This window comes from Rhodamnia argentea, chromosome 11, assembly GCF_020921035.1.
Source record: "Rhodamnia argentea isolate NSW1041297 chromosome 11, ASM2092103v1, whole genome shotgun sequence".
Taxonomy (NCBI): domain Eukaryota; kingdom Viridiplantae; phylum Streptophyta; class Magnoliopsida; order Myrtales; family Myrtaceae; genus Rhodamnia; species Rhodamnia argentea.
This window is the reverse complement of record NC_063160.1, coordinates 19,852,344-19,869,054: the sequence shown is the minus strand read 5'-3', so window position 1 is coordinate 19,869,054 and position 16,711 is coordinate 19,852,344. Positions and strand designations below refer to the sequence as shown.

Sequence of the window (16,711 nt, the reverse complement as noted above, 5' to 3'; positions counted from 1 at the left end):
TCACAAAGATGGAACCATTGCTATGATGCCACGTGGAAATCTCAGTTGACTTGAGGGTTTGGCTACTTACAATAAGCTTTTGCATGCATGCCACGCTGTGCAAAATTCTTTTAAGGTTGTCCCAATCTTTCAAGTCATTCCATTGAAGGTTGATTCCCGCCCGAATAACAACATCCTGTCAATGTGATGGGGATGGCTCGAACTGTAGAAGTAGATTTGCCCTATTTCTTTCTCGGTTCAAATCCAACTATAACGATTTCGACTACAACTTTGATTTGACATTCATTGACAGTTCGATGAATCAATAAAGTTACGGGATCGAAATATTTCGATGGGTGACCCGAAGCCTCACGCTAAATATTTTTGCGAAGATCAAATGGGTGATATGCGCTTACTTGTTCCGTTACAATATGTGGCAGTATCAATTCCTATTTTTCAGGAGTAATTTCAGTTTTACGAGGAACCGGCCATCATGATAGTAACGCTGCCTTGCACATATAGCTAAGTCGGGTGGCGGAAGCTCGTGAAGTTCCACGCCTTTTGAACAGTTGAAAATCTCCACTTTAAAAAGTCAAACGACTCTATCTCTCTCTCTCTCGAGTGCGAAACCAAAGCAAACGCCGGGCGCCCAAAACGCGCACGAACAAATCTTTCTTCTTGCACAGAGCACGCAAAAGCTTGTACACAGTCATCTAAAATGGCGAGACGAGCAAAGTCCGTCGACCTCCTTTCCCTTTTCTGTCTACTTCTGCTGTTTTTCTTGTTTATGTCCACGACTTCGATGACGGAGGGTCGCCCGGTGGGGGCTTCGAGCTTGGACGGGAATGTCGCTGGAAGGGTTAAGCTTACTCCCGAGGAGTTGTCTCCGAGGAAAGTCAGGCCAAAACCCAGTGGCAGAGGACATAGCTTTAAACAGCTTCATCTTCTCGGAGGGATCAAGGACTCCGGCCCGAGCCCCGGGGAGGGACACAGGTATGTCAATGGTAGGAATGACTGAGTTCATCCATGTCCCTCTCTTTGGAGGACGAAGAATTACCTCCTTGGTTATCATGCTTCTGTAAAAGCAATAAAGAAGTTCTCAATGGGGAAGACGCTGAGCATTTCTGCACTCATATTTCTCTCCCTCTTTTTGTTCGGCTATGTAAACTTGGTAATTGTCGAAGCTTGTCCGAAGACATCATCATCTATTTCCTTCTGTTTTCCTATTTTTCAAGTACACGCCTACGATGATGATTCGTAATTCGAAAATCAAGACAGAAGCAAGACATGACGGCCCTTAAATTATGAGGAGATTCAAGCGTCTCTCTCTATCCTTCTCTTGTTTCTATACTTCCGCTTTTGGTAGCGATATCCAAACAAATGCATGATGCCACCCTGCATCGCAGATGGGTGTTTTGGTTATCCGTCAAAATTGCGACGTAATTGTGCTTAAAATTGTCCTATTTGTGATTACCCTTTTTCGAACATTTTCGATAGAGTGATAGATTTCGTATCTTCCAATGAAAACATATCCCTTGGTCGATATCAACAAAATTCCGAAGAAAACAGGACACACGACCATCAGCATTTGCCTAGGAGACCCGGGGTTGGCCTCCCCGAGCCATGTCAACATTCGCCGAAACCTGGCCCAGCCGCCGGTCATATCGCCATCTTATACTCAATTTCAATACTCAAATGGTCCATCTGTAAAGAAATCCAAGGGAAAAGAAAGGTGACAACATTTCATTAAATGACCACAAAAATGTGACTAAAATCACAAGTACAAGACGCTTTCCGTAACCTCATTTACATTACACGGCTAGCCTCCTAGTGAGTATAACAACTAGATGGTGAATAAATTATGATGACAGTAAAAGAAGAACATGGCTGGGAAAGGAAGAAGCAATATAAGGGTTAACCGCTCCATCCAAAAATGCGTAGACCTTAATCTTCATCTTCATAATCATTGGAGTAATTCTCCTCACTTTCTTGCTCATATATCTGAAACTCTCCATCGCTCCCATCAGCATTTTGCGCATCAAAACCATGCTCCGTGGATGGAAAACTGCCAAAGAGCTCCTGCAAGTAGGTTCTAGAGATGTTTTCCATAGGTGCATCTAGCAATATATAGGAAATTGACCAGATATCGGTCTATGTTAGCAAAAATTCACTGAAACTCGTGTCTGAATAAAATGAGAAGCTGTCGAACTTTCATGAATGCTGATTTTGGATTAGAATATAAACCAAGGATACAAGGGAATGACTGCAGAGATATGTCACCCTCCTCGGCCACCTAGAAACAGGACAACAAAACTTCAATCAGTAAGGAATTGAACAATATGTAGGAGAGACTGAAAGGGCTGCTTAATTTGCAAAAGGAAAGCTGAACAAGTATGAATGAATCACTAACCGCATATGCATCGACTTCCTCTTCTCCGTCATCATCAATCTCTTCTTCCTCTTCATCATTATCACTATCTATTATTGGATTTTCTTCACCTGAAGATTACCATCAGTCATTCCAAGTATTAACTTAAACAAGAGTTTTGCCGCTCTTTTAAACGAGCTTCACAAAAATAACCTTGCGGTGGGGAAAGGCAACATCAAAGTAAAAAAAATTAGGAGGGAATAGTGACCTTTGTCTTGTTGGTCTTTCTTTTTATCAATCTTCACTGTGTTGTCAAGAAACCTCATCTTTTTGGACTTCTCAAAGCGTTCTGAAGCTTGTTTCAGAAAGCTCTCTGCACCTGGTTTTGGGTACACAGACAAGACTCTCATCATAATACGTTGTCGCAAGCTATCAAGTACAGGATCCGAGAACCACCCCGTTTTAAACTGCAAAGGACAAAACAATGGAATTTTCCTCAAACATAATCCAACAAAGACAGAACTGTGTTTATCCAGATATGACAACCATGTCTTGGTGTTGCATAGATGGAATTGTGGGCAGGAAACAAAGAAGGAGAGGGAGAAGCCAGACAGGGAAGGTGAGAGAAGGGAGAGAAAGATAAGCTTACCGTGCAAGTACTCTTCCCTGGGGAATTCCTTATCTCTTGTTGAATGTAGTCATCAACAAGTTCACACAGTTGCAACGATAAATGGTTCTTGCGAGGGAAAACACGAAAAGCACATATATCCTCCCACCTAGGCTCCAACCTATAAGCAAAAGAAAAGAGAGAAAGACTTTATTAATAGTTAGAAGTTTGGCTCAACAAAATTAAATGCAGAAAGCATGTGAAATAGGTTAGGTATCCTATCCAACAACACTTTCTACCAAGGCAGTTCAACATTCGTGCTGCAGAGTTGATAAGAGCAATAAAATTTGCTAGAATGACCAAAAGGGGCTGTAAAAAGAACTTACTCGTCATTTGCTGTTAAACCATAATTACTTTGCAATGGTTGTGGCACTCGAAAATCAATTCCTTGATATCTGTTTTATCGGCATTAACAGATAAATGCATAAGAAAATAATATCATAATCACTAACGATATCTAACTCGGGGTTTTGTCATGTCATGGCCCAAGCAAAAAAGTTTACTGAGATATTGAACTAGAAACTACACAACGCCACTAGTTCAAAATTGATGCGAATTGACATGATTTCAACCATTCTGATAAAAAATACTAGTAAAAATACATTTTGGCGATGGCACAAACACCCGACAAGAATACAAACATGGGAAACAAGTTGTCACCCCTACTTCCGATGCCTATCACTACTTGTACATATAAAATGTACTGTCCAAAGAAACAATAAGTCTCTTCCTCTCTCCCGCCACCTCCTTGCGTTCAATCATTAGAAGCATAGGAACAGAAAACAGACCAAACATATCGACCCGTGTTTATCTTTTGACTGACCTATTTCACCCTAGATTCCTCAACGGTTGCACCTTCCATGGACATCTCAAGAACATAGTGGAAGAACAATACATATAGAGAAGGATCACAACAAAAGAAGAACAACGTGAATAGAAAAGGATCACAACAAAAGATTTTGTTTTAATAGAAACCTCACATGTGAGAATCGGGATCTTCACGAGGATCATATCCTTTCCTAATCCAGAACTTCAGAAATGGCCCATTATTGAAATAGTATGCCACATTTGTGAGAAGGCTGCAAGATCTGACATATTAAAGGAAATTATTCGACATTTATCTGACAGAAGAATAATTAAGATCATCACAAACTAGAATTTGAAGACACGTTTGGAAAAAGAAGAATAATGCTGACTACCTTTTGAGTGAAAGAACTTCAAAGTTCAAACCTCTATCTAGCAATCTTTCATAAAGAGAATTCTTGGGCCATATGGGCCGCTCCTCGAACAATTTAGACACAGCCATTTGCCTCTCCCACTCATCTGATCCTTGGATTAGTCGCTCGTCCCAATCTATTATCTTTGGTATCTGTATAGATGATTAAGTGAAACAGATAAAGAACAAACATAAATCTGCTTGCTGCTGTATGAATATGTGAAAGTACACTAAAAATGCTGTACGAAATGAGTATACTCTGCAATTCGGCATACTGAGATGGGCAGGTCACGTTCAAGACTCATTAAAGATAATGAGATTGCCACATCACTTGGAATACCAAGTTTGGAAACCATCTTAGTATACCCATTACCAAGCATCATTCAACTAAGAATTAGGATATTTTTGATCTTGAAATCAAGTGCCAGACTGTTCTCCACGAAAACCTGCAAAAGAAGGAATGCACCCTCCTTAAGATTGTTGTACAGATATGATTCTTTTATTTTGCTGTCTTCCAAACGAAGCTTTTCAGATGGTATTAGTGAGAATAGGCCAGCAAATTAAACCTCAACATGCTCGGCGGCTGTATCCTGTTTCCTTTTTAAATTTGAAGTGGCTCGGGGACGGCTTAACCTGAAAAAAAGTAACAACAGAATACATGTTTTAAAAGGAGGATGGCTCTTGATGTTTTTCTATTTATCCATAGAACTTAACGAATCATTCTCAAAATCTAAATTGTCTCTGTAATAACTTATAGTTCCTCCTTTTTGCTATTATTTATCACTTCTTCTCGCCATTTGGTATTACCCATCCTTCGTATGAACTCATGCTCCCAGGTGTCCTCGTTCCCCTCTTGTCTCTTGTTTCTTCCATTACCTCAAAATATTCACCACTTTCCTTCTATTACTGTAAGTCATTCGGGGGCAATGACAATCATAATGCCTACATTGGATGGGATGCAAACTATACCCAATTTGTTTTGACTATCAAACGGTTAGTGGTTTTTCCAAATACACATTATCAGATTTTAGGTATCAATTTCACCCAATCCACAACTTCATTAAGCAAATCAATTCTTCAGTGTCTCTCTTCTGCTTCATTTATGTGAGAATATATATACTTTGCTAAGAAATTCCAACTGAATCAATAGAAAGTAACATTATCAATCACTCAAAGACATGAGATTCAAAGAGCCAAAAGAATAGGGATAAATCGAGAGCCAATTCCAAATATAGAATCATAAAGTAGGTCAATCATTAGAAAGGACACAAAAGGAGCAAAGAATCATACGCTAAAGTGGTTGGCACATCCTTGGCTGAGAAGAGCGGGGGAACTATCATCATTACATCCTCGCTTTCAGCACTTGTAAGACCATCCTTTGCTATATAGACCATTGTAGAATGGAAAATGAGAAGTTACAAATAGTAATTTTGAAGGAAAAAAGTTAACCTATTGACACGATAGGTGATATTAGAAACGTGAGAAAGCTTTTACCAAAGGGAGGCTCCTCAGCTTCTCCTGATTTTTTCTTTTTCCTTCGAGCAATATCCGCATGAACAGCAACAACATGCTGATAATCAGCCATCCCTATTCAAAATTTGTTGGCAACCATTAGTTATAAAATCATCCATCAAGTATCCTAGCCTGTAGCATATTTGTAAAGAATGAATTGACAAAGAGATGCAAATGAATTTCGGTTAACTTCTAACCTTGAAAAACATATGCCTCAGAGACATGAGCAGCGATATCAGCACACAGTCTCGTTTGATGCTCTTCTTCATTGGCGCCAGAAGAACTAGTGCATTGATCTCCTACTGGACTCATTCCAGTATCGCTGACAGCACCATGATCATGGGTGATTGAAGGGTTAGTACACATCTTGCTCCTCTTTGATATTCTCAACAGGAAATTATTGCATCGACGAAGCTCCCCAAAAGTAGGATGGCAAAAAGGGTCTTCAGGCCGGAAACGAAGTTCCATTTGGTTTGAATTGGAGCTGCGTGCCTGCAAAGTTCAAGCTTCCAGTTGATACATATGCCCCCAAAAACCTCAAAAAGACTGCTAAGAATGCAACTGATTGAGGCAACACCTTCAAAATCCCTTCACTTCCACCAAGAGTCTCAATAGCCCGCGAGGCAGAGGAAGGATAACCCGGATAGTGGACAACAAATGTCTTAGTGCTAGGCAAACATCCAGAAATGGCTCCATCCTTTATATCTTCCATTGTTTGTTGTGTACGGTAACTAGGAAAATAGAACATAACAAAAGACGAAATCAGTAAGAAAAAGAGAGAACTTTATCCATATTCTAACCAACTTAAAACATCAATCTCTATTTTCAGGGACTAGAGTAGAGGTCTCAGCTGAAGTATACGCCTGCACAGACTTACACATCGGAATTAATTACCTAAAGCGAATCAGCACCTCGTGGAGGAATTTCACCGAACAGGTGATGGGCAATAAGGGAAGACTGACGATGCAGAGAGAGGCATTAAGCACGAAGGGATCATAGGCAACTAGTTTTCTTATGCATACTGTGTATTAAATCGACCTTTATTCTGGACATCTCAACATTCATTCATGCCAAACTACGTGAAAACAAAAAAGAACAAGACCCAATGCCAAGCTGACCGAAACCAATCTCAAAGGCGCAAGCTTTAACGCTACAGTATAGTGTAGCGGAACAGGAGTGACGATCAAATTCAGCACAAGAGCGAAATCACCAATGCGAAGACCCAAAAAGCAACGGAAGCAAGAGATGTGTATGCCTACAAAGAACGCTCTCAAAACCTCGGCGACAGATGTTTGATCAATTCTTTGACGGAAAACAAAAGTTAATTAAATTTTTTGGAGAATATCATGCACCTTTACATGCATGAAGAAGGGAAAGAGACGCGGGGATTATCGTGCAGTAGCCGCAGTGCGACGAAACAAGGAGGACGAGTTGGGTTCAAGTCCAAGCAGGCGAGTATGACCAATTTTGCCTTAAACCTCGTCTGATCCCGAGCTCGCTCAAGGCTCACGCCAGGTCTTCACTGCCGTCGCCCTCGTGCTGATTGCGCGATTAGGGCTCAAGGCCTTGCCGTTTGGCCTCAGTAGCAAAGGGATTGTCCGATTCTTGTGTGAATTCAAGCGAAAAGCAAGTGAATTAGGAGATTCGGATGAGGTTTCTCGAAATCGCGTCGATTTGAAGTTTCTAAAGACTTTCACTTCGCCGAAATCGAACGAGTTGGTGACCAGTAAAGCGCTCGTGGGGAAAATTGCAGGTAAAGCCAACGAACTCGTCGTAGAATATGACAAGGAGGAGGAGGATAGAGAATGCACCCGTTCGGAGGACGAAGTCTTCGACGTTCTAGCCTTGAGGAAGATGGTGAAGAACGAGAGGCGGAGAGCGATCGCGGCGTCAATGGAGCTCGAGAAGGAGCGGATTGCGGCCGCGTCAGCGGCGGACGAAGCGATGTCCCTGATACCTGCAGAGCGAGAAGAGCTCGATCGAGATGATAGCCAATCAGGACCGCCTGCTGACGGAGCAGAAGCAGCAGTACGACTGGGAAGTGGTCGAGTCGCTCCGATCGATGGCGGCGAGTCGCGACGGTGGAAAGAGGAAGGAGCGGCGGGGAGGGAGGAGGAAGGAGGAGAAAAGAAAAAAAGAAAAGAAAAATAAAAAAATAATTTAAAAAAAGAGAAAAAAAATAAAAATTTTCGAATTAAAAATAAAAATTTTCCAACATTTTTTAAAAAATAAAGTAAAAAAATAATTATAAAAAAAGGAAGTGTGAAAGAGGGGAGAAATGAAAGATGAAGAAAAGTTTTTCTTTTTCAAAAACAGGAAAATATTTTCTCTACTTTTGAAAGGATTTTTTTCTCACGGATGAAAAATATTTTTCTAGACTAACTTATTTTTCGCGAACCAAAAGACGAAAAATCCAAAAAACGTTTCCCGGAAAGTTGTTTTTCATGAAATAAATGGAGCTTAATGTTGCATTTGTTTTCAAAAAATGAGTGATTTTGAAATATATTTCCTAAAAATGGTTGGTCGTATCACTTACAAATATTAATGGACGAATTTTTTTTATATTTCATTAAAATAATTAGATATAAATTTATATTTATAATAAAAATATTTTTCATTAACTAATTCTTATTAGCTATAGGAGCGATAATTTTTAATAAAATAATTTTTAAATTATTTGTTTTTGCAAAACCAATGGAAGTCTAAATTTAAAGGATAACTTCATGCGGCCAGCATACGATTCTTTTTTCCTCACAAAAGCAACGTATCTTCTAGTTCGAAGCTGTTTTTTTAAGTGAACTGACATAATAAGAGGACCTCAAAACTATGTAAGACAAAAGAATAGACAGTACAAAGAAAGAAAAAATTTAAAGAGTGAATTTAACACTTTTTTTTGCTTTTTTATAACCCAAGAGCATTATTGTAATTAACCGGTTACTAAGAGCAAAACTAACGCAACAATCCATCTTCTTATTTAAATGTGAGTTCGCGGAGATAGGCATAAAACCACCATCGTTTTAATGAGAAAAGTACAAAAAATAAATAAATCACAAGTCTATTGCATTTGTACTAATTCAGTTTACCCGTCCAATTTTAATCGGAATAGCGCCGGTCGTGACGTAGATATTTGTTAATACATTTTTTTTTCTTTTTTAATTATATTTTGTTCTTTCACTTTGACTGGCAAGGGTTGCCTCGCCTGCTGCAGCGAAGGCCCTAAGTATGAAACTTGATACTTTTTAGCGGACTTTGCTCTTGACTCAATCACAAACGCAAAAGGCTATTCGTTTCATTCATCACTATCAAATATTAATCCATCTTTCTCTAGATGGTCGTGCATTTAATAGCCTATTCTGAATCATAAAAAATAAATAAAATATAGTTAAAAATTAAAATGATTATAGGGTCCAACCCTTCAAGAATTTATAACTCATAACATATCGTTACTATCATAGTTACAAAAAAACTGATATGCTAGCAAAATTCTTAAATTTCTGATTAAAATTAACCGGATGGATTCAATTGACAAAGTGTGGAATGACTCAATTGATAAAATTAAAAAATTTAGGATTGAATTAAGCAAAGCACAGTAGGTTTAGGACGTTTCGGAATATTTTTCCTAGAAGGAATAGAAGGGGCCCTCATTTGCTGACAAGGAGATGGATTAGACTAAAGCAGCCCCATCATCCACCGTCGTGCCATTTCCAGTTCAACAGGCGGAGGTAGCTGAGAACTACCTCCACAAAAGCAAGGCCAGGAGAATTCTCTCAATCATTTCAACAGTCATCTTTCTTGTCGTGCATCCCTTAAGTTGACGTGAGAGTTATCGGCGGCCTGTTCGAACGGGGATTAGGTGCAACGCTCGGTCGTCCACAGTGTCGCACCGACAGTCTCTTCTGCTCCACGGAAGGGCATTCGAGTGTTCAGATGAAAATCTAGTAGGACGCCCACGATCCACGCTGCTGCACTGTCCATGCACTTTCCATTGGGCGGAACAGAAGTTCCGTTCTTGCCGGGAGAATCAGCCACGGCTGACAAGTGAAAAAGATGGCCGTATCCTCCTCCTCTCGGCTTGATCATTAGGGTTTAGATGAGAATATGCCGCCAATGCTAGGGACACATAGCTCATCAAGATTTCGTGACGACTAATGTTATGATGGCTCAGTTCGAAGTTCATTATGAAACTTTGAATGCAAACTCGACCGCGTTGTTTCGCAGACTCACCAAAACGTAAATTTTCGGGAGCCGTCGATCTCTTTATATCATTGATGGGTCTTGGATGTTTTTCTGCAAATAAGTGAAATAGGCCTCGATGGAAACATAGCGAAACTCATCGCGAACCGAGCTAGCGAGCCGCATGGTCTGCTTCGTCCGAGTAAAGATATGGTTCTTATCTTTAAACTTTTAGGTCTTGGATGAGTTGATTGACTGGTAAGTAGGAGATATGTGCCTCTACTGAAACACAAACTAACACGTTGAATCGGTGCCATGTGATCTTTCGTCTGCCATCTTGCCGAGTGAAAACTAACTAGACTGGTCGACTTATTTGGTGAAGTTCCTTAATGATGATGCATTGATGGATCCAAATCCAATCAGACCAACATATGTTTTGTCTGGGCATGAATAAGGCAGTGGGAGCGGGAGAGATAGAGAGAGAGAGAGTAATATTCAAAGAAGACACCGAAACATCTGCACTAACTTTCGTTTTGAAAATGTAAGTTGGTCCTTCCTACCAAATCCACACTCGAAAGACTTCCAACTACCGACGACCCCCCAAAACCCAAAAAAAAAAAAAAAAAAACTGATAATAATAATTCTTTTTTTTTTAGGGATAATGAGTAAGACATGTCTCGGGGTCATCCTTTGATGGTTTAAAGCCTTTTAAACAAAAAATTACATGCGAAGGCTGTTTACTTGGCATCGAGCTGAACGTGTCTCGACTCCGATTTCCTGCGTACCCCGTCACCCGATCGCGGTTTTCACGCATCTAAGGCTTTCCTCGTCGAGTCGGAGTCGTTGGTTTTCTTGCGAGAGCACCCGACTGTTAAGACCAAGAGTCGAGCGGATTCTGCATTGTTCTCTAGCATCCCTTTGCCATATTCGTATTTCACTAAGGTTTTTTTTTTTTTTTTTCCATTTGACACGACAAAGTCGACCTCCCACCATATCCTGATAGGAACTGATAATTACATAAGACAACTCGAACCCAGCTTGACTCTTCAATCCGTCGAGAAATGCGAGCCACCGGAAACGAAAACGGTAGCGACGCGAAAGGAAGAAGACGAGAAGGATATTTAGCGATCGAAAGCTGAGTTTTCATCGGATAGCGGTAATCCGAGGAGTGGCGTAGCATGTGGGCTGACTGGAACTCCTGCATGTCTGAGAAAATTTCCACACGTTTATGTCCGCGCGCGATTCAAAATTGAACAACAAGGTACAACGACGTCCCTAATCCCTCAAAAATCATTTTTTTTTCCTTCTTGTATCACGACGTCATCATTTGCAGGGCGGCATGGCCCATGATATTTCCACCTCTTTGCCCATCTTGTTTACTAATCGTGTTCCGACAATCAATGTGAAACGGATCTTCAACATGATGCCCTCATCGTTTTAGCGGACGTTATTGTTGGTCCAGGGAAGTCCATATGCCGATTAGTCTTGTTCAAATGGGCCATGACTCAATTTCTTAATCCACATACAGTGGGATGAGTTGTTATATGAATTCGAATTTATATATAATATGAGTGTTAAATGGATCGTATATAAGTCATAAATGGATTTACAACTTACCTACACTCAACCCACTTTTATGGTTTTCTCTTCATTTTCTCTCGCTCTTGTGCTCTCTTATTGCGCATTCTCACCTCGGTTTGGATATGAATTTTCCTAGAGTCGGATCGTTGTGGATCGGGTAGGAGTCACTAAATTTACATTGCAATAGATTGATCTATTTGGGTTGAACTCTTTCCACGCCCTCTTTTTCTTTTTTTTACCCGTCCCAAGTCACCCATTTAATAACGACCCGTAGAAAGATGAGTCCCCCATTGCAAATCTATACATCGACAACAAGACAAGGCACAATGAGCAAACCTTTGTGTTTTCTTTCTTTTTTTATTTTTTATTTTTTTTGTGGTCGCCCGTTGTCGGAAATGACGTACACGAATTCTATGTTGAAGAATTGATGGTTTGCGATCACTTATTTCCTCGTTGCTTTGTGCAGACACATGCCGCATGATCACGAAGACCGGGTTTACATCGTCGGCTGAGTCAGATCCATCATGTCAGAGACGAGACGAGGAATCACAGCTCCAAAACTCTTCGTTCTAATCCAAATGTTGCCCGACCTGTTAACCAAAAATTGGTACTTGTTTTGGATTCCTCCTTCTTAAACCAAACCTTCAATCTCTCGACCCACCTACCAGTCTCTCCTAATCCAAACCCATGCAATGTAACCCCCCAAAAAAACACTCATCACGTATATATATTCTCAGTCTCTCCCTCCTCCCGTTCTCACCACACAAAAAGCACACAAACACACACCATTTCTCTCACCAAAAAAAAGAATGGGTTGCGATCCAGAATCACTGGTTCACGTGCTCTTGGTCTCCTTCCCCGGCCAAGGCCACGTCAACCCGCTGCTCCGCCTCGGCAAGCGCCTCGCCTCCAAGGGCCTCCTCGTCACCTTCACCACCCCGGACAGCATCGGCAAGCAGATGCGCAAGGCCAGCAACATTGGCGACGACCCTGCCCCCTTCGGCGACGGCTTCATCCGCTTCGAGTTCTTCCACGACGGCTGGGACGAGGACGAGCCCCGCCGCCAGGACCTCGATCAGTACCTCCCCCAGCTCGAGAAGGTCGGCAAGGTGCTCATCCCCGACATGATCCGCCGCAACGCCGACCGCGGCCGCCCCGTCTCGTGCCTCATCAACAACCCCTTCATCCCCTGGGTCTCCGACGTGGCCGACAGCCTCGGCCTCCCCTCGGCCATGCTCTGGGTCCAGTCCTGCGCCTGCTTCGCCGCTTACTACCACTACTACCACGGCCTCGTCCCGTTCCCGAGCGAGTCGGCGATGGAGATCGACGTGCAGCTCCCATGCATGCCGCTCCTCAAGCACGACGAGGTCCCCAGCTTCCTCTACCCGACGACCCCGTACCCTTTCCTCCGCCGGGCGATCCTCGGACAGTACAAGAACCTCGACAAGCCCTTCTGTATACTGATGGACACGTTCCAGGAGCTCGAGCTCGAGATAATCGAGTACATGTCCAAGATATGCCCGATAAAGACGGTGGGCCCGCTGTTCAAGAACCCGAAGGCCCCGAATGCGAATGTGCGTGGGGACTTCATGAAGGCCGATGACTGCCTCGGGTGGCTCGACTCGAAGCCTGCGGGATCGGTGGTGTACGTCTCGTTCGGCAGCGTGGTGTACCTGAAGCAGGACCAGTGGGACGAGATCGCGTACGGGCTATTGAACTCCAGCGTGAACTTCTTGTGGGTGATGAAGCCGCCGCACAAGGACTCCGGCTACACCGTGCTGACGCTGCCCGAGGGGTTCCAGGAGAAGGCCGGCGATAAAGGGATGGTGGTGCAGTGGAGCCCGCAGGAGCAGGTGCTGGCCCACCCGGCAGTGGCTGCCTTCGTGACGCACTGTGGATGGAACTCGTCGATGGAGGCGCTCGCTTCGGGGATGCCGGTCGTGGCCTTCCCGCAGTGGGGGGACCAGGTGACTGACGCCAAGTACCTGGTGGACGTGTTCAAGGTCGGGATCCGGATGTGCCGCGGCGAGGCAGAGGACAAGCTCATCACCCGCGACGTGGTGGAGAAGTGCCTGCTCAAGGCGACGGTCGGGGAGAAGGCGGCGGAGATGAAGAGGAATGCGCTGAAGTGGAAGGCGGCGGCGGAGGCGGCCGTGGCGGAGGGAGGGTCCTCGGACAGGAACATACAAGCGTTCGTGGATGAGGTCAAGAGGAGGAGCGTTGAGGTTGCCCTCGCCAAGGGCAGCAAGTCAACGACGGTCGAAGCTCCGGAGGTGGTCAGAGGAGGAGCAGCGACCAATGGGAAGGTGGAGCTGGTCTCCTCCTCCTAAAGGGGAGGACGTGACTTGCCTGGCGCCGCCGACACGTGGATGAGTTGATTGGAAGGTCCGGCCGAAATCAGACCAGGCCTGGTGATGTTGGGGATAAATCTTGGTTTTGATGGAATAGGGATGGACGGTCTTATCTAAGAGCCAATAAATTACTTGAATGCTTTCGATGCCTGTAAGCTCAATGCTGATTCAACTCTGACATCCGGAATTACAACTCGATGCTTTTAGAGACGATTTTCTCATTTTCAAGTTCTTAGCCAGTCTAATTAATTTAGTAAATTGAGCCGATCGTGAAGTCACGACAAGGCAAGATCGACACGGTAATGAAAAAAAAATTGTTCACGAAATGTTTGAGTCTCTATCACCTTTCATATATGACAACTCGCTACATGTTATAATTTTCAACGTCCTAGTTTCCACTACGGCGGTTGCAATATATTTATATATATGGCCGTCGATTTGCTTTCTGATGTAGAGTGTTGTTAATCTATCTATTTAGCTTAGAGTTGACAAAGGTTAATTTCCCTAAGTGGGGTGTGCGTACGGTGCAGGTAAATAATCATTTTTTTTTTCAAATTAGACCAGACCCATGGATTAAAACATAGTCACGGTCAAATGATAAAAATAAAGCCTTCTCTAGCTTCACCGGTATCAACAATTGCCTCACAAGGAAACTTCACGTAAAACAAGCTTAACACATAGTAATTTCTTAATGGTTTTTACGTGAGTTTGGAGAAAGATCCCAGTTCGCATCGGGATCATTAATTACTCCTTAATCGATTGGATTAAATTTTAACTGCGGGTTGACTTACCCCGGGCGAAGACAGCGCAAATCCCAAAGGACAGTCGGCCAATCCAACATCGCAGGAGGCATCAGTCCGAATATTCGTCCCTAGAAAATCGGGGTAGCGACAGCGGATGAATGGCTGGGTATGGGTACTATGTTTGTTCTTAATTGGTGTTAAGCTCAGCCAACGCTTGCTGGATTCAGACCGACACGAATTAAGAAAGCGATCAGCTGAGCACGGGGCTCAAAGCTCAACCGAGCCCTCCGGACCAGAAGTCATTTATTTCAAGGAGGGTGTCAGGTCTACCGTCCGGTCTTCAGAAAACGTGACCATCTGAAAAAAGGTGCTTGCAGCTGTCCCCCGGATGCTTTACCCAACGATTAGCTTGGCTAAAAACATGAAACTGCAGCTAGTTGAAGGCGAGCCAGGGCTTTATATATCATCTGGAACGGCGGCGGCAGGAGTGCCCTTTGATTTCGAGCAAGAAAAGGACTTTGGACGATTGCTGTAGCCACGGATTTGTTGTGTCCTTTTGGGCATTTATTTCGGCTCATGCTGACCACAATTGCATTATCCTTCCTCTTCTCATGCAAAGTCCTACTTTTAGCTTCAGCTACCGGTGGTTCGGTGGGGAAAAAGTCGGTGTCCTCGTGCGCGCGCGCGAATTGATTGATTAAAGCCTATCCATAGGACGGCAATCTTTCATATAACAGGAGAGATTGTTAATCTGATACTTAGATCTGTTAGAAATATGTCTCGAGTTTAAGCCCGAAACGAAAATCTGAATTTCGAAATAATTATATTTTTGATCGTGAAAGTTATCTTAACGGATGTAATTTTGAAGATGCGATCAAGATTGGATAAAGTTTGTTTCGAACCCACGATAATTATCCTTCATTCGGTGATATCCCAAGTTGGAGGATATATCAGTTTTTTCTACTGGATGATGATATCTACGGTTTTGAATAGGATAATTGCAACTGGACTTCGAATTGGATTGTGATTCGGTCAACTGGGATTCGGTTTCGGTCAACTTGGGCAAAAGTTGATTCGGTCAACACGGGCACGTATATAAACTTGAAAAAGGGGATTGATCATGTGATGCAGAAGTCTTGAAACGCCATTCTCTTGAGTGCTTGGCAGAAGTTGCTTCATTATTTGTGAATTTCATCCGAAGAAATCGTAGGAGTTCTTGAAGCGCCGTTTTCAAGCGAGTGCTTGACATTAGGACTTCGTTTTGTTCGTGGAATTACATCAAGAATTCAAGTGTCGAAGACGATTAAATCTTGAGGTTAGATTTGTGTAATTCCTTTGCGAGATTGCGAGATTATTACGTTAGGAATTGAGGGCTAAACACCGTGTGCGTTCTTGAATGTAATTGGGACTTGGGAAACACCGAGAGTGTTTGAGTGACTCGAGTGTGGCTCTGTAATTTCCGTGTATCGCTCGTTCTATAGTGAAATTCGTTGCTGCTCTCCCCGTGGACGCAGGTTTCTACGACCGAACCACGTACATCCGGTGTCCGATTTATTTTCTTGTTCTATTTATTTATTGCTCGATCGCTTGTTCCGCGCAACAATTGGTATCAGAGCTAGGCTTGTCGAGTTGAAGCGAATCGATGGCGACAGAAGAAGTAAAAGTGAAAATCGACAAATTTGAGAGGAAGGACTTTGGTTTTCGGAAGATGCAGATTAAAGACTATCTATATCGGATGAAGCTACACTTGCCCATGTGCGGGGAGAAACCAGAGACGATGAAGCAAGCTGATTGGGAATTGCTGGATAGACGAGCGCTGGGTGTTATTCGATTGACATTGGCTCGTAACGTCGCGTTTAATATCATCAAAGAGAAGACCACTCCGGGTTTGATGAAAGCCCTGTCGGATATGTACGAGAAGCCCTCTGCGATCAACAAGGTCTATCTGATGCGACGTCTGTTTAATTTGAAGATGAGCGAAGGTGCGTCAGTTACTAACCATATCAATGAATTCAATGCGATTGTTAGTCAATTGAGTTCGATTGATATTGACTTTGAAGATGAGGTATGTGCTTTGATTCTATTATCCTCATTGCACGATAGCCGGAATACTACTATTAC

General features: G+C 42.9%; 3 protein-coding genes across 4 annotated transcripts in view; 1 reads left to right on the top strand and 2 right to left on the bottom strand.

The window, feature by feature from the left end:
* The window catches only part of LOC115735585 (DNA repair protein REV1), an 870,695-nt gene that overhangs the window by 826,663 nt on the left and 27,321 nt on the right, over positions 1–16,711 (bottom strand). The window lies entirely within an intron of this gene.
* Positions 1,702–6,565, bottom strand: LOC115735931 (general transcription factor 3C polypeptide 5-like). Its single transcript, XM_030667379.2, has 14 exons — positions 6,320–6,565; positions 5,940–6,234; positions 5,725–5,817; positions 5,521–5,611; positions 4,797–4,863; positions 4,634–4,676; positions 4,214–4,385; positions 3,995–4,102; positions 3,341–3,409; positions 2,997–3,135; positions 2,616–2,814; positions 2,390–2,478; positions 2,233–2,272; positions 1,702–2,096 (listed from the first exon to the last, which is right to left on the bottom strand). Exons 1-14 carry the CDS (start codon positions 6,488–6,490, stop codon positions 1,924–1,926), a joined length of 1,749 nt encoding a protein of 582 aa, XP_030523239.2. The 5' UTR covers positions 6,491–6,565; the 3' UTR covers positions 1,702–1,923.
* Positions 12,246–13,951, top strand: LOC115735927 (gallate 1-beta-glucosyltransferase 84A24-like). The gene has a single exon (XM_030667375.2). The coding sequence runs from the start codon at positions 12,306–12,308 to the stop codon at positions 13,824–13,826; it is 1,521 nt and encodes a 506-aa protein (XP_030523235.1). The 5' UTR covers positions 12,246–12,305; the 3' UTR covers positions 13,827–13,951.

What these genes read in the sequence shown, in the direction of transcription:
- LOC115735931 (XM_030667379.2), bottom strand. Translation starts at nt 6,490, where the DNA reads ATGTTCTATTTTCCTAGTTACCGTACACAACAAACAATGGAAGATATA. An exon ending in GATGTGCCAACCACTTTAGC is followed by an intron (nt 4,864 to 5,520) that starts GTATGATTCTTT and finishes ACTTTTTTTCAG; the next exon opens with GTTAAGCCGTCCCCGAGCCA. An exon ending in GAAGATCCCGATTCTCACAT is followed by an intron (nt 3,410 to 3,994) that starts GTGAGGTTTCTA and finishes CCGATAAAACAG; the next exon opens with ATATCAAGGAATTGATTTTC.
- LOC115735927 (XM_030667375.2), top strand. Translation starts at nt 12,306, where the DNA reads ATGGGTTGCGATCCAGAATCACTGGTTCACGTGCTCTTGGTCTCCTTC.